The 23,675-nt window shown below is 52.2% G+C and overlaps 1 protein-coding gene across 15 annotated transcripts in view; it reads left to right on the forward strand.

Moving 5' to 3' along the window:
• Positions 1-559: 559 nt before the first annotated feature.
• TM6SF1 (transmembrane 6 superfamily member 1) overlaps positions 560-23,675 on the forward strand; it is a 56,668-nt gene continuing 33,552 nt past the window's right edge. For 3 of the 15 annotated variants that reach the window (XR_006963400.1, XM_047086586.1, XM_047086588.1), the window contains exons 1-9: positions 577-727; positions 5,459-5,562; positions 9,626-9,723; positions 14,493-14,596; positions 16,300-16,382; positions 17,032-17,153; positions 18,951-19,055; positions 20,913-21,005; positions 21,655-21,774. Coding sequence is in view for 13 of the 15 variants with exons in the window: in XM_047086586.1 (XP_046942542.1) it covers positions 636-727; positions 5,459-5,562; positions 9,626-9,723; positions 14,493-14,596; positions 16,300-16,382; positions 17,032-17,153; positions 18,951-19,055; positions 20,913-21,005; positions 21,655-21,774 (921 nt within the window). In the remaining 2 variants the exon portion in view is untranslated. Of the gene's footprint in view, positions 728-5,458; positions 5,563-9,625; positions 9,724-14,492; positions 14,597-16,299; positions 16,383-17,031; positions 17,154-18,950; positions 19,056-20,912; positions 21,006-21,654; positions 21,775-23,675 lie in introns of those variants that run through there. The other 12 variants (XM_047086581.1, XM_047086582.1, XM_047086576.1 and 9 more) reach the window with 11 other exon arrangements.

The following is a 23,675-nucleotide window of genomic DNA, read 5'->3' on the forward strand; positions in this document are numbered from 1 at the left end:
CCACACCGCCCCGGGTTACCCCCATTGTCAGGGAAGGGAAAAGACACAGGACTTGAGTAACTTGGCCAAGGTCAACAGCAAGCTGAGGGAGCAGCCAGGGCTTGAAAGGGATATTCGCATTCTGCCCCCTGTCCGCTGCCGGCCCAGAAGATCCAAGCCTTCGGGATCATCCGTCCCTCCGTCCCGGCCCTAGGGCTCCCCACGTGGACACCCCCCCCCCCCCCCCCCCCGCCCCGGGTCTGGCTCCACCCCCCTCCGCTCTGCCAGGTGGTCGACGACCAGCCCCCGGCCGTGCCCCCACCCCCCACCCCTCCCGGGCCGCCGCCCTCCCGCAGATCCCCCCCCACCCCCCCCCCCGCACCTGTCCGGGCAGGGGGCTGTCTCCGCCCCCCCTCGGCGCCGCCCCCCGCTGGCGGCCGAGCCCCCGCGGCCCTCAGCAGCGCCCCCTCCCGGGACTGCAGGGCGGCGCCGCGCTGCGCTCCGGGGCGGCTGCGGGCCGGCTCGCCGAGGGGGCGCTGCTGAGGGCGCGGCGCGGGACGCCCCGAAGGGCACGGACTGGGGGCGCGGGCGCTGCCGGAAGCTGGGGCGGGGCGCCGCGCGGGATGCGCTGAAGGGCGAGCGGCGCGGCGGCGGCGATGAGTGCCTCTGCGGCCACCGGGGTCTTCGTGCTGTCCCTCTCGGCCATCCCGGTCACCTACGTCTTCAACCACCTGGCGGCCCAGCACGAGTGAGTGGGCGCGCGCGGCGGGGGTCGGCGCCGGGGCACGGGGGAGGGGGGCGGCCGAGCGGCAACTTTTCCGAGGGGGCCCGAGCCGCACCCGGCGGGGGCCCGGCAGGGGAGGGGAGGCGCGGGGTGGGGGTGGGGGCGCGCGGCCCTGGGGGGCCGGTGGGGGTGCGGCTCGGGCGGGCGGGCGTCCGGGACCTGCGGCGCAGCCCTGGAGCCAAGTGCCGGGCGCCCGCGCGGTGCGGGCACCGGGGAGACAGAGGTCAACGAGGCGATGCCCCTGCCCTTGGGGAGCCCAGGGGCAGGGGTCCCGGGCGGTGCAGCAGCGACAACCACGAGCGCGGCCGTGTTCCCCCGGCTCGTGCGGTGAGCGTTTCCACGTACGGACACACACATGCTTCTCATTTCTTATTAATTTTAGAAACTGTTGTGAATGACTAGCAGAAATAGCCCAGGACCAGCGGGCAAAGACCTGGGTTCTAGGCGTGGCTTTGGCACTGCCCCGGGGCGGGGTGGGGCGGGGGCTGGCCTCAGTTTTCCGGTCTGTCAAATGGCCTCTCTTTGTATCCCTGTTGTCAGGATCCGAAGAGACCTGTTCGCGAAGAGGCGCTGTGCAGGACAGACAGCTCAGGGGCGAGAGGCAGGGCCGTTGGAGGCTAAGGAAATGGGTGGAGCCCAACGCCGGCCTCGGGCTTGTGCGAGGGGTCCCTGGCTGAGCAACTGTGCACCAGGCAGCTGCGGGCCCGGCCGGGCAGTGGGACCGGTGCCAGGCCTCTGTGCCTGCTGATGTCCCCCCGCTGTGTGTGGGGACGAGGAAGTTAACCTGTTATGTTTCCCACAGCAGTTGGTGCTAAGGAAATTGCATCAGTCTGTAGCTGCAACCCCCCTCCAGACCTTCAGGCTGCGGATAAGTGCCCACAGGGCGGTGACTTACTTCTCCCCTTCTGTGTCTCTGTCTCTGCCTCTGCCCCTCTCCTGGGGCCACCACTTGCTGACAGCCTCACCCATCCATACTGAGCACTCCGCAGGCACCGGCATCGACTGCCCTTGGTCTGACCCAGTCTTGGGGTGCAACTCCTGCAAGCAGCAGCTCTGGGCAGCGAATGTCACGAGTCTGTGAATACAGTGCACGGGGGACCCTGCGTTCCTACAATGGCATTATGCGCAGTTCAGCAAACATTTATTGAGTCCATAGGCTGCGTGCGACTCTGTTCCAAGAATTGGGGATATGGCTATAGACAAGCCAGGAAAGGTGGGGGACACGAGTGTTGAGACAGACATTAGTAAGTAAAATGGGGCAACCCGAGTGCCTGGGAAGGGGACTGGTGGTCAGGGAAGGTTTCCTGGAGGAGGAGACTTGAGGTGCAGGAGGTGGCCACCGGAGGATGTGGGGACAGAGCCTTTCAGGGCGGGGTGGGGGGACGTGGCTGGGTGTGGGGGTATTCTGGAGAGAGGCGGGGCAGCTTACTGAGAGACTGCATGTCCTGGAGAGGATTTGAGGATGACTCTGAGATTTTGGCCTCAGCCACTGGCAGGATGGCGATGGCATTTACTGAGCACACACTGAATTATGTATTGCTGTGTATTATTGAGCACATTGCTAAGCCCTGCAGAGTTCTGAATAACTGCTTCCAGGCATCCTTCCCTTCCCCCTGTAGGTTAAAATTCCAGTGGCCTCTGACTCCTCTCTCTTCTTTCTCCACCACCCACCCTGCCACCATCCCCTTCCACAGCCACAGTGACCCCAGGGCTGGGTTAACATCTGTTTCCTCCCTGCAGTTCCCTGGGCACTGGCCTGCTGGAGCTCCCCTGGCCCAGCCCTTGGATGCTCCTTAACTTCCTACTTCCTTGCCCTTCCTCATGCAGTTCCCTCTGACTGGAGGCCTTCCTCCCTGACCTGACTTTTGAAGCTGCACCAGGACTCTATGGCCTGGGGTAAAATGCCAAATGCCTCCTCTAACTTTTCCAGACCCTCCCTCCCAGTAGATGTGATCTTTCCCTTCACCCGGCCCCCTTGGATTGCACTTTTCCCACCAGAGTTACTTTCCTGTGGCCAAACTCACCTTCCCAGACCATACATAGCTCACCTGAGTATTGTCTTGCCCAGCACAGGGCCTTGTGCATAGCAGACATTCAGTTAGGTTTGAAATAGTTGGATTAGTTGAAGCTTCCTTCCCACCAAACCTTTTACGAAAGCCTGAAAAACAGAAAAAGCAAGTCAGGTTAAGGAGTCAGGGAAGAGTTGGGATGTCTCTCTCTCTCTGTCTGTCTCTCACACACACACACACACACACACACACACACACACACACGCATGCACACTTTCTCTCTCTGCTCATACCCATACATGTCCCCTTTGTGTAGGTGTCCTTTCGTGGACACCTTGTAATGCCCCCCATTCCAAGACCCATGACTAGCAACTTTTTCACCCTGGGGTGAGTCTCAGCCCTTACCCCATCTCCCTCTCCCCCTAAGTCCCTGCTGGGTTCTGCACTGGGCTGCGACCGGGATGCACACAGGATCTGCTGCCTCAGTTTCTCTTCGTGCTTTGCTCCTCCCCCAGGTGGCGAGTGTGAGGGGACACGTGAACCAGTTTACACAGCTCTCTCATACTGTAGAAGAGCACCAGCTGCGTGATCTTGCCGGCTGTAGGCACAGGTCCTTGGTAGGAGCAGGAATGGGGGTTACTTTCTGGCCACCACCTGACTCAGGCTGTGATTAAAATGCCTGTCGGCTTATATAGCACATCTAACCTCTTCCCTCTTCACGGGATGCTTCAGTTCAGTATCATGTTCCTGACCCACATCAGCTTCCTCTTCTGTCCTCTCTTCCTTTTGCTCATCCCCACAGGAGGAACCTGGAACAGCCACTGATGGGCACGCCTAGAAACTTCCTATTTCAATTTCTTGCCTGGACATTGACATTCGTCCTCATTCTTATAGAAGTGTGCCATCCATGCATCCATCCACCATCTGTAATCCATCCGACCATCCACCCATCCACCCATTCATACACCATCCACCATCCACCATCCACCATCCATCATCCATTCATCCATCCATCCACCCACCTATCCACCCATTCATTCACCATCCACCATCCATTCATCCATCCACCCATTCATTCATCATCCATCATCCACCATCCATCATCCATTCATTCACCACCATCCACCATCCATTCATCCATCCACCCATCCATCTATCCATCCATCCATTTATTTCTCTTTCCTGGCTTACTCTCCCCCTTTCCCTCCCTCATCTATCTATCAATTCTTGTATACCCTAGCAGAAGTCCCCAGGCAGACTTTGTGTCATATTCTCATGCCCCACTCCAAAGTATTCAGATTCTGCAGGTCAAGGTTGGCCTATGCTGATGCCCAGTGTCCATTCCCTGACTCTTTGTGGGGCCTGGGGCCAGGTGCTGAGGATACCGCTCTCCTGCCCCTGCAACCAGTCTCCTTGGGGCCCATCTACCTGAAGGTTGGATGGATCACTTCCCACTTCCCGACTGACCTCTCTTACATTGGGGGCAGATTTCTGACTGGTGCCTAACACCCATTCCAGCTACAGGTGTGTGGAGCGAACTTCAGCAGGAGTTTGTCCTTCCGTTACTGGTAGGTCTTATTGGGTTGTGGAGCCTGTGACTGAGAAAGGTACTTTCCAGAAGTCTCAGGGGCAATGGCAAAGGTTACCCAGCAGTTCTCCTGTTGGGCTGGAGTAGTGTGGAGGGATTTCAGCTGAGGAGTGGTGCCTGTGGGAGCTCTCGAGGGCTGTTGAGGGGGCGCTGGTGTAGCAGGCTATAAGAGAGGGCCAGGCAACACTTTGTCTATAACTGCAAGCCCAGTTGGTGCTGGAGGTGAGAGAGAGCATCTGTGTGTAGGACTAGAGGTGACCTCCTGGCCGAGAGAGCTCAGAGCTCATTCAGATGGGACCCTCCGTGGAGACAGGGACCTCCTCCATGCATCCACCGTGCCTGGTACATAGGGCTGCATAATACATTTTATCCTTAATAGGTTTAAAATTAGTTCACGAACACAGTTGGGCAGTGGCTGCGTAGGGGCCAGAGTGCAGGGGCCTTGACCGGTGACTGGGCCCAGCCTCACGCCCTAGTGCTGCCCCACGGGGAAGGCGGCTTGGCTTCTGGCATCCCCGGCGCCGTGCCCTTTCCCTGTGCCCGGCCTCGCCTCACCTCAGCTCCCGGCTGCGGGGTGGACGCCGGCTTGCTGGCCTTGGGTGTGGGGAGCTGGCTTCACTCTGGCCGCAGGTCGGGCCACACGCTTCCACCCGGCCCTCCTTCCTTGTCCTCCTGAAAGGTCCGTGCGGTTGTGACTGCCGTGGCTCCCTGGAGCTCAGTCTGAGGGTTTCCGGCCGGCCCTGAGGGAGGTGGCGGGATTCGGTGGTTAGGCACGTCCGTCCCCGGGGAGCAGGGTTTGGGGAGGCGGATAGGCAGAGGCCATCTGCAGGGGGGGGGGGGATGGGATAGGATAGGGGGGAGGGCGCTATGCAGGTGGGCAGGATGGGACGAGTGAGAACCTGGTGGCTCCGGTCCCTGAAAGTCGCACGGGTGGCCGGGGAGGGGCCAACGTGCTGCAGAAAGACGTCAGGAAGCCCACAGCACTAGAGCTGTAGGCAGAGGCAGAGGTGGGAGCAAACGCGATCAACAGCCAGGAAATTCCACGCACTCATGTATTTATTTCGATAAGTGACCACCTCCCTGCTCCGGTTGTTGCAGTTCCTGGACAATCGTAGGGGTTGCTGCCCTCATCCTGCTCCTGGTAGCCCTGCTGGCTCGTGTCCTCGTCAAAAGAAAACCACCCCGGGACCCGCTATTCTATGGTACGTGTCCGCGGGCCCGTGGGACGGGAACTGTTGGGGTCCACTCAACAGCACAACACTTGACTTTTGCCTGCGTTATGTTTCTTCTGTGAACAAGAAGTCTGCCTCCAATGCCCTGAGCCCGCTGGTAATGTGGTAGGAAGCGTAGGAGTAGTTCAGGGCCACACAGTCCTCCCTCCTCCCCTCCAAACTAACACCTCCTCCGGGCTGTGGACCCCACCCTTTCCCAGCTGAGATCAGGGCGGAAGGTCACTGCCAGGGCCAGCCAGGCAGGATGCCCCTCTGTTCCTCGCCCCAACCCCAGCCGTGCTCTGACCTCTGATCTCCACTCTCCTTCCTGCACCTCTGGCCCTCTGGCAAACAGCCTCACCTGGTGTGGAACTTAGCTGTGCAAGTACAGTGGCTCGGTCTGCACGTTTGTATAATGAGGAAACTCAAACAGCACTTACCACGGAGGGCCGGTGCAAACATTAAACAGTATTTGTAAAATACTTATAACAGTGCCTGAAAAATACACACGTGCATTAAATAAATAAAAACACCACTGATTAAGCACTTAAGAGTGTGCCTGGGGGCGCCTGGGTGGCTCAGTCAGTTAAGCGTCCGACTTCAGCTCAGGTCATGATCTCGCGGTCCGTGAGTTCGAGCCCTGCGTCGGGCTCTGTGCTGACAGCTCAGAGCCTGGAGCCTGTTTCAGATTCTGTGTCTCCCTCTCTCTGACCCTCCCCCGTTCATACTCTGTCTCTCTCTGTCTCAAAAATAAATAAACCTTAAAAAAAAAAAAAGTGTGCCTGGTCGTGGCCACTGCAGCAGGAGTGTTTTATTTATTTATTTATTAAAAAAAAATTTTTTTTTAACATTTATTCATTTTTGAGACAGAGAGAGACAGAGCATGAACGGGGGAGGGTCAGAGAGAGGGAGACACAGAATCTGAAACAGGCTCCAGGCTCTGAGCTGTCAGCACAGAGCCCGACACGGGGCTCGAACTCACGGACCGCGAGATCATGACCTGAGCTGAAGTCGGACGTCCAACCGACTGAGCCACCCAGGTGCCCCAGGAGTGTTTTATTTAATGCTTACAACAAATACCCTCCAGTTACAGATTAAGAAGCTGAGAAACGAGGTCACGGTCGCATCCTGAGACCGGCATTGACCCCAAAGCCCGTGACCTTTGTGGCCCGAGCCGTTGCCGCCTTCAAGCGCTTCCCCTGCCGGGAACTTTGCTGGGCGTTTACTCATTCAGCGTCTGCTGTAGCCAGGCTGCGTGTCAGACACCCCCCAGGCCCCAGCTCCCTGTAGCAGCGGCAAGCGCTTTCCATACTCCCCCTGCTTCGCTGAGATGCAACTGACAGGTGACCTTGTGCGACTGTGAGACGGAGGCTCGTATGACGCGATGCGCGCATACGCTGGGAGATGGTGACCATGACCAGGTCGCTTGCCTTCAGTAAGGTCCTTCACCTCCCGTAATCACCTGTCTCTGATGCGCGGTGGGAACATGAAGCATGTGGTGCGGTGTCGTCGACCACGGTCACCACGCGGCAAATCAGATACTGCAACTCACTCGTCTTACACCCGGAAGTTTGTTTGGCCGACATCTCCCCGTTTCCCCCACTCACCAGCCCCTGGCAACCACCGTTCCAAGCTCTGTTTCTGAGAACTCAGCTTTCCTAGATTCCGCATGTAAGTGAGGTCATACGGTATTTGTCTTTCTCCGGATAACTTATTTCACTTAGGACAATGCCCTCGAAATCCATTTATGTTGTTGCCAATGGCAGGATTTCCTTCTTTTTTTTATGGCCAAGATTCCATTGTGTCTGTGTATCTTCTTTATCCATTCATCCATCAATGGACATGTAGGGTGTTTCCATGTCTTGGCTATAAACATCTATTTTCCTTGCTCACGGGTTGGCCAGAATGCTGTGCTTTAGGCTGTGGGTCAGATTCAGGGCTGTGTCATGTGTCTCCTTGCTCTTGGGCCAGTAGCTCCCCAAGGTGTGCCCTCCTCCTGGCAGAGGAGACTTGGAGTTGGCCATTGTCAATTCCACTGGCCACACGTTCCACTGGCCACAGCAAGTCATGTGGCTGAGTGTATCACCAATGGCATGGGGCATATTCTGTGCCCGCAGTGGATCTTGGCAAAGGTGGGGAGGCAAAGAAGAATTGGGAGTAACTAATTTCTCCCAGCTTGCGTGTAAAAAACCCTAAAGTTGAGGGGCGCCTGGGTGGCTCAGTCGGTTAAGCGTCCGACTTCGGCTCAGGTCATGATCTCACGGTTCGTGAGTTCGAGCCCCATGTTGGGCTCTGCACTGACAGCTTGGAGCCTGGAGCCTGCTTTGGATTCTGTGTCTCACTCTTTCTCTGCCCCTTCGCCACTCGCACTTTGTCTCTCTCTCTCTCTCTTTCTTTCTCTCTCTCTAAAATAAACATTAAAAATTTTTTTTGAAAAACTGTGAAGTTTAGGTAAATGATGCAACTTGCCTAAGATTGGATAGCCAGTCAGTAGATTAGCTGGACCTGTCCCAGTTCAGGGCCCACATCTTCTCCTGCCCCACACTACCTGCCTTTGCTCTGGCCCTGGTCCACCTTTCTAGACAGGTCTCCTGCTGCCATCTTCCCCCCGCCGGCCCCCCGCCACTCTGTGGTGCCCATACTTAGCTGACTTGTGTCTGTCCCGACTCCCCAGGGTTGAGCACCCTTGCTCCCACACGCTCGGCCCTCTCTCCTTGTCTCTGTCACAGCCTTGAGCACACGGAAGCCTCAGGGCGGGTGCTTACCACCTGTGACCCAGCATCTGATGCTCCTGTCAGCTTCAGCGAGGGTGGAACTGTCCAGTGATCAGACGCTAAATGCTTCCTTTCCTGGGAGACATATGGTGACCGATCACTGATGGCCGATCCCAGACTACCAGGCCTGGACCACAGGCCTGGGAGGCACAGGGAGGCAGGGTGTGCACGGCAGGGCAGCCGTGGGCCTTCCTCTCCCAGTGAGAATGTGAACCCCGCGGCCCCGGCTGCAGACTCGGCAAGGCCAGCTTCCCCTCTCTGTGAATTAACCTCTGCCGCTCTCCTCCCCACTTACTTTTTCATGGCTTCTGTTTTATTTTTTTTATTTTCCAATGTTTATTTATTTTTGAGAGAGAAAGAGACAGAAGACAAGCAGCGGAAGGGCAGAGAGAGAGAGAGGGAGACACAGAATCTGAAGCAGGCTCCAGGCTCCGAGCTGTCAGCAGAGCCCGATGTGGGGCTCGAACCCATGAACCATGAGATCATGACCTGAGCTGGAGTCGGACACTTAACTGACTGAGCCACCCAGGTGCCCCTGAGTCATTATTGTAAATATACCCACCTCGTGGTCACCTCTATTCTTGGCCACTGGTTTCTGGTTTTGTTCCCTCTGTGCAGATGGGGTCCTGGGCAGCCACTTGTAGGGAGCGGAGGACGGATGGGGGGGCCTGGTAGAATCCTGTGGGACAGTTAGCGGGTGAGTTTGTCATTCTGTCCCCCTGGCGGGTGTCTCCTTGGACAGGGCACTTGGGCAGTGACACAGGCAAAGGTACCAATGTGTGTGCAGGAGGGACCTTCTGTTAGCCCATGGTGAGTGTCCACAGTCACATTAAAAACAAGTCACTGTTACTGGTGAATGCCAAGCTCTTAGTCATTGTCTCCTGACCTACTGCTTTTTGTTTTTTTAATTTAATGTTTATTTATTTATTTTTTAGGGGCGGGGGATGGTCAGAGAGCGAGGGAGAGACAGAACCCCAAGCAGGCTCTGCACTGTCAGCAGAGAGCCCGGATGCAGGGCTCGAACCCACAACCATGAGATCGTGACCTGAGCCAAAATCAAGAGTCAGATGCTTTACTGACTGAGCCACCCAGGCGCCCCCTCCTGACCCACTGCTTTTTAAACTACTGCTTTCTCGGGGCACCTGGCTGGCTCAGTCAGTGGAGCGTGCGACTCTTGATCTCAGGGTTGTGGGTTTGAGCCCCAGGTTGGGGGTAGAGGTTACTTACAAAAAAAAATGTTTTTTTAATTAAAAAGGAAACTCTCGCTTTCTTTGCTCTAGTGTATGCAGTGTTCGGATTTACCAGTGTGGTGAACCTCATCATAGCACTGGAACAGGACGGAATCATTGACGGGTTTGTGACACACTACTTGAGAGAGGTATGGCATCGCTTAGCAACCGTAAGCCTTACGCCAAACGGTCAGCAGCCTCAGCCGTGTGGCTCAGAGACGAAATCCCTCCGTTTGGTGTAAGCAGGCACGGTCCGTGGCATCGCTCACTGCCACGGACGCAGCGGGTTTACTCACGTGCAAAGCGGGGGGCACTTCTCTCCAGAGTTTGGTCGTACACCTGTTCCCTCACACCCGCTCCACTCCCCTTCTCCAGGAATGAGATCCTCCGAGTGAATTCAGTGTTTGGTGTCTGTTACTGTGAAACCATTACTACGGCCAAAAGCTCAGGCTGGTCTTACACGTGGAAAGTGGCGACCACCACGGCACTTACGGAAGCCACTTGATTGCGATGACCATCCTTCCCTCCCCGTCGTCATGTGCTAGTGCTGCCCGGCACTTGAGACACCTAATCCTCCTCCCTGTGTTATGGTGGATGAATCCGGCCCCAGAGAGCTCAGGTCACTTGCTCAAGGTCACACAGGAAATAAGGAAGGAGCAGAGCTGAAAGTTTCGCCTTCGTCTGTGTTTCAAATAATGGAGAGCTTCGTCTGCAAGCTAAGGGAGTTTGGACTTTATCTCACATTCGAGGGAAGATTTTGAGCCAGGGAGCGATGCAGTCAGCTCTAGGAAGGATGGGCTCGAAGGGGAGGCATTTGCAGGGCCAGTGAGGGCAGGCGGGTGGCTCAAGCACAGGAGGTAGGGAGGAGGGACGAACTTCAGAGAACCGGAGTCTTTGGAGTGAGCGGGACCCAAGGATGAGTTGCGGGTGATGGGAAAGTAAGACATCCTGCCTCCTGCTTTTGGAAGTATGCAGGTGTTATTAAGCCCAGAGGAGCGAACCGGAGGAATTTACTTCTAAAGACAGTAGCCGGAGTAGACTGTGGGGTCACGAGACCTGCTTTCTCCTGCCAGGAGCGGTCTCAAGTGGAGACAAGTCCTAGCTGTCCTAGGAGCAGTGATGGAGGCACACACTGGGCACACCGTATGGGCACACCTATGAGATATCACGGGTTCGGTCCCAGACTGTTGCATTAAAGCAAATATCATGACAGAGCACCTCACATGAATGTTTTGGTTTCCCAGTGCATGTGAAAGTTATGTTTATGGGGCGCCCGGTGGCTCAGTCAGATAAGCATCCGACCTCGGCTCGGGTCACGACCTCACAGCTCGTGGGTTCAAGCCCCGCGTCGGGCTCTGTGCTGACAGCTCGGAGCCCGGAGCCTGCTTCGGATTCTGTGTCTCCCTCTCTGTCCCTCCCCTGCTTGCACTCTATCTCCCAAAAATAAATAAATAAACACTAGAAAAAAGTTATGTTTACACTACACTGTAGTCTGTTAAGTGTGCAATAGCATTAGATCCAAAAAGCATACATACCTTAATATTAAAATGCTTTATTGCAAAAACTGCCAACCACTGTCGAAGGTCTCGGTGAGTCATCTTCTGCTAGTGGAGGGTCTTTCCTCCATGTTGGTGGCTGCTGACTGATCAGGGCGGTGGTCGCTGAAGGCGGGGGTGGCCGTGGCCGTTTCCTAGGATAAGACGACAGTGACGTTTGCCGAGGAAAGGAAGATGCTGTGCAGGGAGGTGCAGCAGTCAAACACACCCAGCAGTTGCTAAGTTCACCGTCTTGTGTGGGTGCGGTTCGTGGGGCCTCAGAACAGTCACAATAGTAACAGCAAAGATCACCGGTCACAGATCACCGTAGCAACTCTGCCAGGAATGACAAAGTTTGAAATATTGCCGGAATTACTAAAATGTGACACAGAGACACAAAGTGAGCAAATGCGGTTGGAAAAATGGCCCCATGAGACTTGCCTGATGGAGGGTGGCCACAGAGCTTTAATTCGTAAAAAAACAAAAAACAAAAAACACAAGACAAACAACTCAGTGTCTGCGATGCACAATGAAGCAAAAGGCAGTAAAACAAGGTGTTACCTGTGCACAGAGGAAGAACTAAGTCCGGAAGCAGTCAGGGGAGTCCCCATCGAATTTGTGATACTGCTCTAGCATTTTTTTTTTAAAAAAATTAATGTTTATTTTTGAGAGACCAAGCATGAGCGGCGGGAGGGGCAGAGAGAGAGGGAGACACAGGATCCGAAGCAGGCTCCGCGCTCTGATCTCAGCACAGAGCCCGATGGGGGGCCCGAACCCATGGACTGTGAGATCATGAGCCTAAGTCGGACGCTTAACTGACTGAGCCACCCAGGAGCCCCTAGCATTTTTTTAAATGGCGATGACAGTGGATGATAAGCATTTTCCAGATGGACTGGGGTGGGGGCGGGGGTGGAGGGCATTCCGAGGGGAAGGGACAGCTTGAGCGAAAGCTTGGAGGTGAGAAACAGCAGGTGTCTCCCCACAGTCAGCCTGGGGTGCAGGTTTGCAGGGATGATGCTGAGTTCATCTGGGGACGTGTGGAGTTTTGGGTGGTTGAGGGACATCCTGGCAGATGTTCTGGTTGGCAGGGCTTGAGCGCTGAGGAACATTCCTGGCGGAGAGGTTTGGGGGCCATCTCAGTGGGAGCCTGCTCGGAAGAAGTGGGGAGAGAGGAGATGCCGGAGGGTGGAATGTGGGAGGCCGTGGCCAGAAGAGCCCCCTGAAGCGAACTGCGAAGGGACAGGCTGAGACACCGGAGGGAAGCCTGGGGAGCCTGGGGCCACTGGGTCCAGAGGGGGCAGGTTTTGGGGAGAAAGTGGCTGCTGAGAGGGCCCGGAGGTCGAGCTGCCGAGGGTGGCGAGCCCTGAGGCAGACAGGGTGTGAGAAGGTGGGCTGGTGTCCCTGTGGGAAGGGCGGCAGGGCCAGGTTCTGGGCACCCGGCTGCCAGATACAGGAGGCAGGCCTGGTCCCGCAGGCGGAAGCTTGCTCTGGAAGGCTTTGGAACGCAGCTAGAGGGACCGTTTGGGAACGGCTCAGTGAGGGGCAGGGAGGGTTTGAACCGGAGGGAGGGGGGCCCGCGGTGACCTCATAAACAGAAATGAAAGGACGTGCCCACACACTGCATAGGAGAGAGAGGGGTGGAAACAGGACCCTGCGGCTTTGAGCTGGGCAGGCAGGGTGGTGTCATCCTTAAGATAGAGGCCTCGGGGGCACAGGGACGGGGGTGGGGGCAGGGAGGGGGAGGGGGAGGGGCGCTCAATTGAGCATCAGCCTCTTGATCTCCGCTCAGACCGTATCTCGCAGTTTGTGAGATCGAGCCCCGCGTCGGGCTCTGTGCGACAGGGAGGAGCATGCTTGGGATTCTCTCTCTCTCTCTGCCCCACCCCCTGCTGGCTCGCTCTCTCTGTGTCTCTCAAAATAAATAAACTTAAAGAAAAAAAAGAGAAGCCAGCTGAGGCTCAATTGAGGGCAGAAGCTGATGCGTGAAAACTCGGAAGGGCCCGTGGGGCATCTAGTTACAAATGTCCGGGGGCACCTGGGGGCTCAGTCGGTTAAGCCTCTGACTTGAGCTGAGGTCATGATCTCACGGTTTGTGGGTTCGAGCCCCGCGTCAGGCTCTGTGCTGACAGCTGGGAGCCTGGAGCCTGCTTCGGATTCTGTGTCTCCCTCTCTCTCTGCCCCTCCTCCCCTCGTGTTCTGTCTCTGTAAAATGAATAAACCTTAAGAAAATTTTTTTTTAATTAAGAAAAAAAAGTGCCCATGAAGCCACCAGGGGAGCCAGCACCGGCTCCGAGAGCCCGATGTGTAGGCATGAACAATTAAAGTCATGAAATCAGATTGGATTGTTCAGTCGAAGCATGTCAGGGAGAAAAGATGCGCGTCAGGCGTGGGCACAGAAGTCCAGCTGCTGTGTTATTTCTGCCTCCTCGCTAGTTCTCATTCCATCTCGCTTGCGGGGAGAGAGGACCGGGCAGGCCCTGCCCCGGGCACACCACGCTTCAGAGGGGCCCCTCCTGGCTGGTTGATCTGACCGTTCTGGCCGCAGAAAGGACTGAGGGCATCTTAGGAAGACAGGCCAGAAACAAGGCGGGATGGCATGGACGTGGGAGAGAGAGGAAAGGAACACGAGACTCAGAAGGAAACGAAAAACCCATGCAAATCGGACAGTGATCTTGTGGTAGCCTTCTGGGAGCACGACATGTCGCTCGTCAGGGGATCTCATGGCTGTAAAATGAAAAAGTCCTCAGGGGAAGTATGGCTTTTCTTCACAGTATGCTCTGTGCTAGATGTCAACTGTGTGACCTTAGGCCGGTCTCACAACCCCTTGGCGCTCTGTTTCATCTGTAAAATGGAGTCAATCGTGGTCTGTCCCATAGGGCGGTTGGGTGCCCGTCTGTCTGTCCATGTGTGGGGGGCAGAAGTGCTTTCCTCGTCCTCACTCATGCAAGCCTGGGGATGAGCACGTAGGTGAATCGGGAAGGTCGGCCGGTGGCTCTGGTGAGCAGGGTCTCCTCTGGCCACCGTCCTCTGGCCAGAGCCAAGCGCCGAGTCTCATTTTTGACTTGGCCTCAGTGCATTAGCGGATTGCCCATGAGGCTGTCTTGTATCGCCATCCACGGGCATTGGCCCAGCCGGTCAGATGCTGGCTGGGCATTCTTCAGGGCCATCCCGCGGCAGGCTCCAGTTTTGGGGGCTCCAGGGTAAAGCTGTGTTTTCATGTGCCTACCAATTTGTAATTGTACAGGATTCTGCATAGTTTCAAGTTAGCAGACAGACACAAGTTGGTTCTGCTGTTTCATTTGACTTGAAACGCAGGTCTGGAGTTCTGTGTGGAGATGTCCGAGTCGTATGTAAAGTAGACTCATTTCTTAATCTCTCCTTAGGGTGAACCGTATCTGAACACGGCGTACGGGCACATGATCTGCTACTGGGATGGCTCTGCTCATTATTTGATGTATCTGGTGATGGTGGCAGCCATAGCATGGGAGTAAGTCGGTCCGTCTGCTGTGTGTGCCTTTGCCTTAGCAACCGGTACGCGGGTACGGAAGGAAAACACAGATGTGGGGGCAAATACACAGACAGGCATACACAGACATGAACATACGCTCCTTGGACACAGGTTAGACGTGGCTTTGTTTTCTTGGCATCGCTGCCTTTTGAACATGGCCCTCTGGATCGTCCCCTGCCGTGGTGACAAGCTTGGGCAGACCACTCAAGTTACTGACTGTGTTCTAAGGACCGTCTCATTTGCTGGAGTGAAAGCCCAGTCCGTTCTGGTTTTAAACTTCCATCTCATTTTGGTTCGAAGCTCTGTCTTTCCTCCACCTCCGGTTCCCGTGTGGCCCTGAGGCGTGGGGCTCTGCACTGAGGTCAGGGCGTATGGCCTCTCGTTTTGTTCCTTCTCGAGTCGCCGTGCAGCTGGCCTCTCCGGGAATGTGTGTGTACGTACACGTGGAGCTAAAGGAAGAGGGGCAGGGTCTTAAGTGACACTTAGTTTTCTGGGGATTGATGCCCTCCGTTAGGATATGCTAGGTCTGTCACGTGGAGCACGTGTGGCCTCTCGGGAGACCCTTCCACAGGAACCTGGGCGTTGCAAATCCAAGCGAGCAGAGCTCTCTTTGGCTGAATGTGTGGGACTCCTCTGCCATTGGTGGTACACCCGCAGCTTCTTTCCATTGGGGTCCCTGTAACCTAGATCGCATACCCTTTGGGGTAGGATCTCTTCAAGCCCAGCTAGGTTCCTGGGCCTCCCCTTGGCTCCAGGTTAGAGAAAATGGTGCATTCTTGCCCCATGCCCCTGCTGCCTCAGTCATGAACTCAGGGACAGCTCCCGCTAAGTTTTGGACTTTTCTAGGCATTGGCTTCTCCCATCATGAAAGGTACCCAAGTTCCAGGGACCATGTCACGTATTTCAGAGAATGCCTGGGCTCTGCTCGGAGGCTGCCAGGAGTGGGCGAGTTTCTTCGGCTCAGTTAGCATCCTGCTGGGGAAGAAGATTGTCCTGCTGACGATCCCAGTTATTGTGAATCTGCTGCCCTTGGCTTGGGAGGTGGGGCAGGCAGAAAACACAGTATCGGCCACCTGTTTCCCTTCAGATAATCTCCTTTTGATTCCTCATAGCCCCTTGTGGAGGTGGGCTGTCAGGGTTATCGGCTGAAAGAGCTTTTTGTCCACACTGCCTGGTAAGGTCAGGGGTGTCTGGTGGCTCCTTTTGAACACGGGGGAGGTGTTACATATTATCTTTGTCTCTAGAGCTCTGGCCAAAATTCTGACACCATGAAAAGTCCACTTACCATCCTATTACTCATACTTACAGTGATTTAAAATATGGGTCCATTTCCTTTCTTTTTGTGAACTTTCTTTTTTCCTTTCCTGCTGGGAACTTCTTACAAAACCGTCAAAAATGAGGCACTTCCTTTGACAGTGATTGACCGTGCTGTAGATTAACAGACGACCAGTGTTGCAAGCGAAATTCCTATTCAAAAGGACACAAAGAGGGTTCTATGGTATAGATCACAGGTGGAAATGAAGTTTGATCACCAGGGTCCCCGAGGGTTGATTTTTAACTATCGATTCAGTAAGTTTCGGTTCATAGACTTTACTAGTTAGGATACCGCTAATAATATGGATCATCTTTTGCTAATGGGTGTTCTAAGACAAGTGTACTAAGCCAAGATTTTTTCATTACAGGGAAAGCTATAGAACCATTGGCCTCTACTGGGTTGGATCTATTATCATGAGCATTGTTGTTTTTGTGCCAGGAAACATTGTGGGTAAGAAACTTTATCTTAAAATTCACTTTCCTTTTTCTGAAACAATGGGGAGTGTTCTTAAATAGAGGAGGTATCTTGGTTGTAACAGCATCAAGAAATTCCAAGCTTATCACAACGCTGTTTGGCAGAATTCTTCCTTTTCCCCTCCTTAATCTCACTTTTTAAGAAATGGCTCTTGAGCAATTTTTGGAAGTAGACACTGAACAATTAGACAATGTTGTATCAGGGCTTCCTGACATATAGGATCTAGAGGGGGTGAGTATTGTGTTTGCGACTATAGGCAGTGTGCAAATGCTTCCTACAGCTTTGTGTATTATATGTAACTCGATACATTCGATAAATACATTTAAAAATGAAGGCTCTCAAAAGCTAATGTAAAAGGTAATTTACATGTGCAAGAAATCAGGGCATTATATTAAATATACTTTAAAAATACAGTGGATAGAATGTGCCTGTTAAAAAGCACCTGATAGTTTTAATTTGACCTGTTTTTTTGTTTGGTTTTTTGTGTGTGTGTCTCATTTAAGAATATTACCTGGTCCCCAGCACAATTTTAGACGGCTTGAGGTGGGGCGGTATCCTAAATGTTGCTTGTGTTTACACGTGCTTGTGGCAAACTTTTGACTTTCTCTTTCTTTCTTTTAAATAGGGAAGTATGGAACACGCATTTGCCCTGCTTTCTTCTTAAGCATACCATACACTTGTCTTCCTGTCTGGGCTGGTTTCAGAATCTATAATCAGCCGTCAGAAAATTATAATTATCCCTCAAAGGTGATTTTATTACGTTAACTGTAACCTGTTCCCAAGCGCACAGGGCTCACTCGCATCTCCTGGTGATCGCACTGAACCACGCCTCCGTGGACGGGAGCATCTGGGGCAGCTGGTTTGACTGTGTCGATTCTGTGCATTGGTCACGCCTTAGTTACAGTGGCAGGGAGGGTGTTTCTGTCTGCTTCAGACATCTGCTTCAGTGGGCCAGGCCGTGCTGCTGGTCTGTACTGGCTGTTCCCATCAGATTCTGCATTAGTGCGTGGCGTGTGTGGTTTGTCTGAGGCTGTTTATGGCCTGGCATTTGAGCATCCGGGCCCCTCTTTCAGAGATGCCAGTGCATGTACTGTCCCAAGGGGAGGCTGGAGAGATGCTGCTATTCAAGGTAGCACACACAGCCACAGGGTGTGATTTACCAAGAGATCCAGGCACACGGAGACTGGCTCCAGGACGTCTTCTGAGACCCCTCCCTTCCATTCACAGCCAAGGTGGTCGGAGTGAAACAGTACTGGCTGGGGGCGGTGGGGGGGGGGGGGCGGAGGGGTACTCTGTTAAGGTCTTCATTTCTAAGGTAGTAACGTCTTTCTAAGTTTCTCTTCCTTTTTATAGGTATTAGATCCTCAGGCAAGATTCTTTAAGCAAAATGATATATGAAAATATGAATTACCAGAGATAATCAGACCATGATTACTCATACTCATTTTACTGTAAGGTTTACGTAGAATTCATTAACATCCATTGTAATTTGCAAACACTTCATTTGTAAACAAGTAGACACCTGCTGAGTAAACTCAGGTTGGGGCACTCCTGGCTTCTGCTCCCTTACATCCTTTTGAGGAACCAGGGGGTAGCCAAAAAGAAAAAGCAAACAGTAACCATAGCCTTGGGCTCTGCTGCTTTTAAAGTCTCCATGTCAGTGCCTCAATGGAGTGTTCACGTCATAAGACACATACAACTGTTCACGATCATTTTTTAAATGTTAAAACACAGTGGTGGCCAGGGAGAAATGGACACGGTCACACAGTGCTGAGAGGAATAAATTCAGAATCGCTCCGCAGAGCAATTTGGCAGTGTTTATCAGCCTTGGAATATTTAACCCCTTAAATTCCGCGTCTAAGGCCCTACCCTCAGAAAATCATCAGAGAGATGCTAAGACTTATGTACAGAATTGTTCAACATCACATTAACGGTGAAAATGCATAAATATCCACCCGTGAGAGAATGGCTACAATATGTTGTTTCCACATGATTTTAAAAGTTTTAGGAGAGTTTTTAATAATGTGGCAAAGTGCTTATAATATAGGTAGATGTTGAGTGTCAAAAGAACACTCAAATTTTGTCAAATTATTTATACGTAAAGTCATAATTTTGTAAAGTATAAATGCGGTGTGTGTATGTATATCTGTATATATATAGGTATATATATACCTAAATTTACATATATGTATACGTATATAGGGAAAAATATAGTGACTCTATAGTGTGATGGGTTTATGGTTTACCTTACTTTTAAAATGAGCGTATCTCATATAATGATAATCACAAAACTGCTATCTCAAGAAAACTTTAAGGTCTCCTAGAGTTCGAAGGAACCTTCAAGGTGACCTGGCCCAATCTCCTCATTTCACAGATGAGAAATCTGGAAGCTGAGAGGGGGAACATGATTTTCCTAACTTACGTGCCTAGTGGTTTAGGATATGAATCCCTCCCCGTCCAGCATCTCAGCCCTCCTGCTTCAGTAGACCTCAGACTCTTTCTTGGCGCTTTGGGCCTGCTCATGGGTTACAAACTCTATTTTAGGTCGTTCAAGAAGTGCAAGCAAAGGACCTGCTGAGAAGACCATTTGATTTAATGCTGGTCGTATGTCTCCTCCTGGCAACTGGGTTCTGTCTGTTCAGAGGCTTGGTAAGTGTAACAGATCAAAGTAACATTAAAAAAAGAGAGAGAAATACATATTTAATCAGACTTTCTAGAGCCTGGAGGCCTGGCTCTGCTTGCTGCCACTCCCACCTGTGGGGGTCACCCCCAGGCCTTCCTCCCTCCAGGGTGGCCCCTGCCTCGTCCCTGGACGCCACCTCCTTCGGGTCCCTGGATCAAGCCCCACCCAGGGGTCTCTTCCTTCCCCCGTTTTAGGGTGCCTGAAAAATTAGCCATTAGAGTTTCATTCTTTTGGTTTGAATGTTTCTGATTCTGACGTAAATGTCTTTGGGAAGGGTGATACCTGAAGAGTCCGGTAAGGCTGTGTTCTCGGGGACTGAGGAAGGTCCCTAGAAGAAGGAGTTAGAATCTTGGCTATTTACCTGCTGTATGGCCTTCGGAAAATGACTCAGGGTCTTTGACCTCAGTTCCTTTCGCTATAAAATAACAGTACCTACCTAATGGTATTGGGTTGAAGATTAAATAAGATCATAGACATCAAACCACGTACAGAGAGCCCTATACGTGGTAAGTGTTCAGGAAACGGTTGGTGTTACTCTTTTTATCAATAGATGATCCTTGGCGATGCCCCAGTTTCGTGATTTGTTTTTAGCAGAAATAAATAAAAGTGGCCGGAATGATACGGATAATTATACGCATCGTCAATGGCAGTTACTGTCCTAAGGCTGCTGGCATTGCACAACAGTTGGGGAGCCAAGTGTGAGATGCTGTAGCTGATTCACTGTCTTGGGGTCCTTGAACTAAATGCCCTGTGCTGCTGGCTGGGATCAGCGCGAGAGGCTGTCTCTATCAGGAGAGCAGAAATTTCCTGCAGTAGCGTCGGCTGACGGGAGGAGTGGCCCAGGGAAGAAATGCAAAGAAGCAAGGCCGTAGACTTTACTCAGACCACAGAGCAGTTAAACTTTTGTTTTTTTTCTGCAGTAATCTCCATGCCCAATGTGGGGCGTGAACTCACGACCCCAAGATCAACAGTCGCAAACTCTACCGACTGAGCCAGCCAGGCACCCCCAAAACTGCTCTTTAGTTTGCTGTCGTTCCCAAAGTTAAAAGAAACACAGGAACAACAAAACGAGCCCCAGCTGTTCTCACACAGGAGAAAAATGTGTGCATGTGGGTGTTTGCACACTCGGTGGGCAGGGCTTAGGCAGACGGGCTTTTAAATTGGGGTCCATTTTTACCAACTCTGCCACTGGTCTGTGTCCATGGATGTGATCTAGGTGGGACGACATTTATGGCTGCGGACGGGAGGGGTGATGCATGAGGGCAGTGACTCAGAGGGGACCCCGTAATGTGCCGGAGACACTTTGTTCTGTGTTTCCTTTCAAAGTGGACACACGATGTGGCTTCACACAGGACTCTGCTTTCAAATCCTTATCCTTTACTGCCCCTAAAGGCCATATACTCTGAGGCACTTGCTGGAGGGAGGAGGATGCTATTTTTAGAATACTGCAAAGCACAGTAAGACGAATTTGGTGTGAACACGAATGGGCTTTTCTTAAGAGTGGGCTAGTGATTTCCAGGAAGTGAAACTGGTAATCCAGCGTGAGCTGTGCTTTGGCTGCTGAAGTCTAGATCCTTAAGCCGAGTCCTCAGAAGGTAGCAAGAACAGAGCATTAGCCATTTCCTGCTCCTCTCCTAACTCTCCTTCACGTCCTTAGAGTAGATCTGTGGACTTTCTTTTCTTTCCCTTTTACTGATGACCTTCTACGACACACAGTTTTTGTTGAACAGCTTGTGGCTGTACTTGGAATGTTTAGCCTTATCAGCAAACCGTAAGAATGAGACGTGAGTATGACTTTATAATTAACTCGTTTTTCTTCTCAGATTGCTTTGGATTGCCCGGCTGAGCTCTGCCGATTTTATACACAATTTCAAGAGCCCTATCTAAAGGATCCTGCTGCTTATCCTAAAATCCAGGTCAAGTAGTTATGAAGCCTCAGATTTTTCTTTTTCTTTTTCAAAGAAAAAACTTTTTTAATGTTTTTATTTATTTTTGAGACAGAGAGAGACAGAGCACGAGCAGCGGAGGGGCAGAGAGAGAGAGGGAGACACAGAATGTGAAGCAGGCTCCAGGCTCCCAGCTGTCAGCGCAGAGCCCGACGTGGGGCTCAAACTCACGGACCGGGAGATCACGACCTGAGCTGAAGTTGGATGCTTTAACCGACTGAGCCACCCAGGCACCCCAAGCCTCAGATTTTTCTGTTAATTTTCTTTCTTGAAGAATGGGGACATGTGGGGGCACCTGAGTGGCTCAGTTGGTTAAATATCCGACTTGGGTTCAGGTCATGATCTCACAGTTCATGGGTTCAAGCCCCGCGTTGGGCTCTGTGCTGACAGCTCAGAGCCTGAAACCTGCTTCGGATCCTGTGTCTCCTCTCTCTGCCCCTCCTCCGCTCTCTCTCTTCCTCTCAAAAATGAACAAACATTAAAAAGAAAAAAAAAAAAGAATGGGAGCATGTGGATCCACGTAGGAGATGGGAATGAGAAATGTTCAATCTCTTGTGCTTTTCGTCGTGTGCGGTTAACTGTCACTTTGCTGACGGTGTTCTTTCTCTGTCCAGTACAGATGCTGGCATACCTGTTCTATTCTGTCCCTTACTTTGTGATTGCGCTTTACGGCTTAGTGGTTCCTGGATGCTCCTGGATGCCTGACGTGACACTGATACATGCTGGAGGTCTAGCCCAGGTACCCAAAATACGCTCTATTAAGAAAGTTCGCTGGGGATTTGGCTGTCATTGTTGAGTATCTGCAAAACATCTCTGCTTGGTGTTTAAGGAGTAGGAAATAGTTACTAGACACATCCCCTTTCGTTTTACGGTTCTTTGGAAGACGTTTCTGCACGTGCATTTTATTTAAATCTCACAGTAACTAGATACGTGATGGTTGCTGTGCCATCCAGTTATACAGATGAGGAAACTGAGGCCCAGTGAGGTTACATGATTTGTCCAAGGTCACATACCCAGCAGGTGCCACCACAGCCTTCCAGGACCCTTCCCCAGGCTCTGAACAAAAATACTGGAGAGCTGTTATCTTTAAGATGCCTATCTAAAGTTAAGATTTCAGAATTCTGTTACATGACGGTATCCCGAACCAGGGAAATGGGTTTGGAGAAAGTTCCATTCTTTCCTCTTGCGACTTAGCCAAGTCCCTGCCCTAGAGTGAATGCTTATTTCATTGAACTGGAATAAATTTATCTAGGAAATTGTATTATTATACAAAGCACATTTTTACAAGATAACTAGCAAAACAAACTGATCTTAGGAACAAGGAAGAAAATTATTAAATGATTTTATCCCCCCCCCTTACTATAAATAAAAACAGTAACAAATGAATTCATCTTTTTAAAATCATTCTCTGCATCTCGCTCTTTTCAAGCCGGCCTAAGAATGAGGTTCATGTGGAAACTGTCAGCATGTATGGTTAATTATGCTCCTGGTTATAGTAACTGGGATGGCAAAAGAACACTTTAGAATTTACAGGGTGGAAAAACAGCTACAGTATTTATGGGTTGATCCTTTGGGCTAAATCCTTCCAGTCTGAGGTCTTTAAAAAAATTTTCCTAAAACCCACGAATCAACTGCGAGATCATGACCTGAGCTGAAGTCGGACACTTAACAGACTGAGCCACCCAGACACCCCTGAGGTAATTCTTAATTACAGAATTAGAATATTAGTATCAAAACAGCTGACGCAGCACCCAGAGCAAGGGTTCCTGTCTCTCCTTGGAGGACTGAAGGGGAGGAGAACCAAGATTTACCCTCTTAGCAGACCTCTGAAGAGGTCTTTATTTCCGTATCTTTCAATACTGACTATAAGCTGACTTCCAATTTTCTGTCTTTAGCTCCAGCTGTCCCCAGACTCCTATACCTAATCCCAAACTCCGTGTTTTCACGTGGCTATCTCGGAGTTAGTGTCTAAATAAAACAGGACTCCTGACCCTCCTACACCCTCTCTCTCCCCACCGCGGCCTGCAAACAGATCCTCCCCCGCTTTCAGCAGCTCCTTCCCGTTCCCTCACCCCTACCATCTAGCCCATCACTAGGTCATTAGTCCTGTCTCCAGAGTAACCCTCAAACCCCAGTGAGTTCCAGCCCACTGCCCTGCACTGGTCTGAGCTCTCCTCTAACTTGGGTGAGGCAAAGCAGGCTGTGCTCTACTTACCTACTTGGGTAGGGACAGGCTGTGCGCTCTGCCGGGGTAGCAAATACTCAGTGGCTTAACACACTAAAGTTTTATTTCTTGCTTGTGCAAAGATGAGCACCACCTCGGCTGCAACAGAAGCAGAGGTGGTCTTCCTGTGTGCCCGTGCCCTGGAACCGTGCAGTGAACCCACAGCACTCCCGTGTGCCCGTGCCCTGGGACAGTGCAGTGAACACACAGCATCCTCCCTGCAGATTTCTTAAAAGCTAAGAGAGCTGAGGACAGCTTGTTACTCGCCTGGGTCACAGTTACTAAACGGCAGGCAGAATAGGGGAATAGGGGCACGGAATCCTGTCTGACCCCAAAGCCCATCTTCTTCTCTACTGTTCTCTCTCTTCTCCTGCAAGCAGCGAGCCATGGTAGTGGCATGGCTCAAGCAGTGAGCA

The sequence above is a fragment of the Lynx rufus genome, unplaced genomic scaffold, assembly GCF_022079265.1.
Source record: "Lynx rufus isolate CCGP_SWC_20201006 ecotype Redwood Valley unplaced genomic scaffold, mLynRuf1.p SCAF_21, whole genome shotgun sequence".
NCBI classification, from domain to species: Eukaryota; Metazoa; Chordata; class Mammalia; order Carnivora; family Felidae; genus Lynx; species Lynx rufus.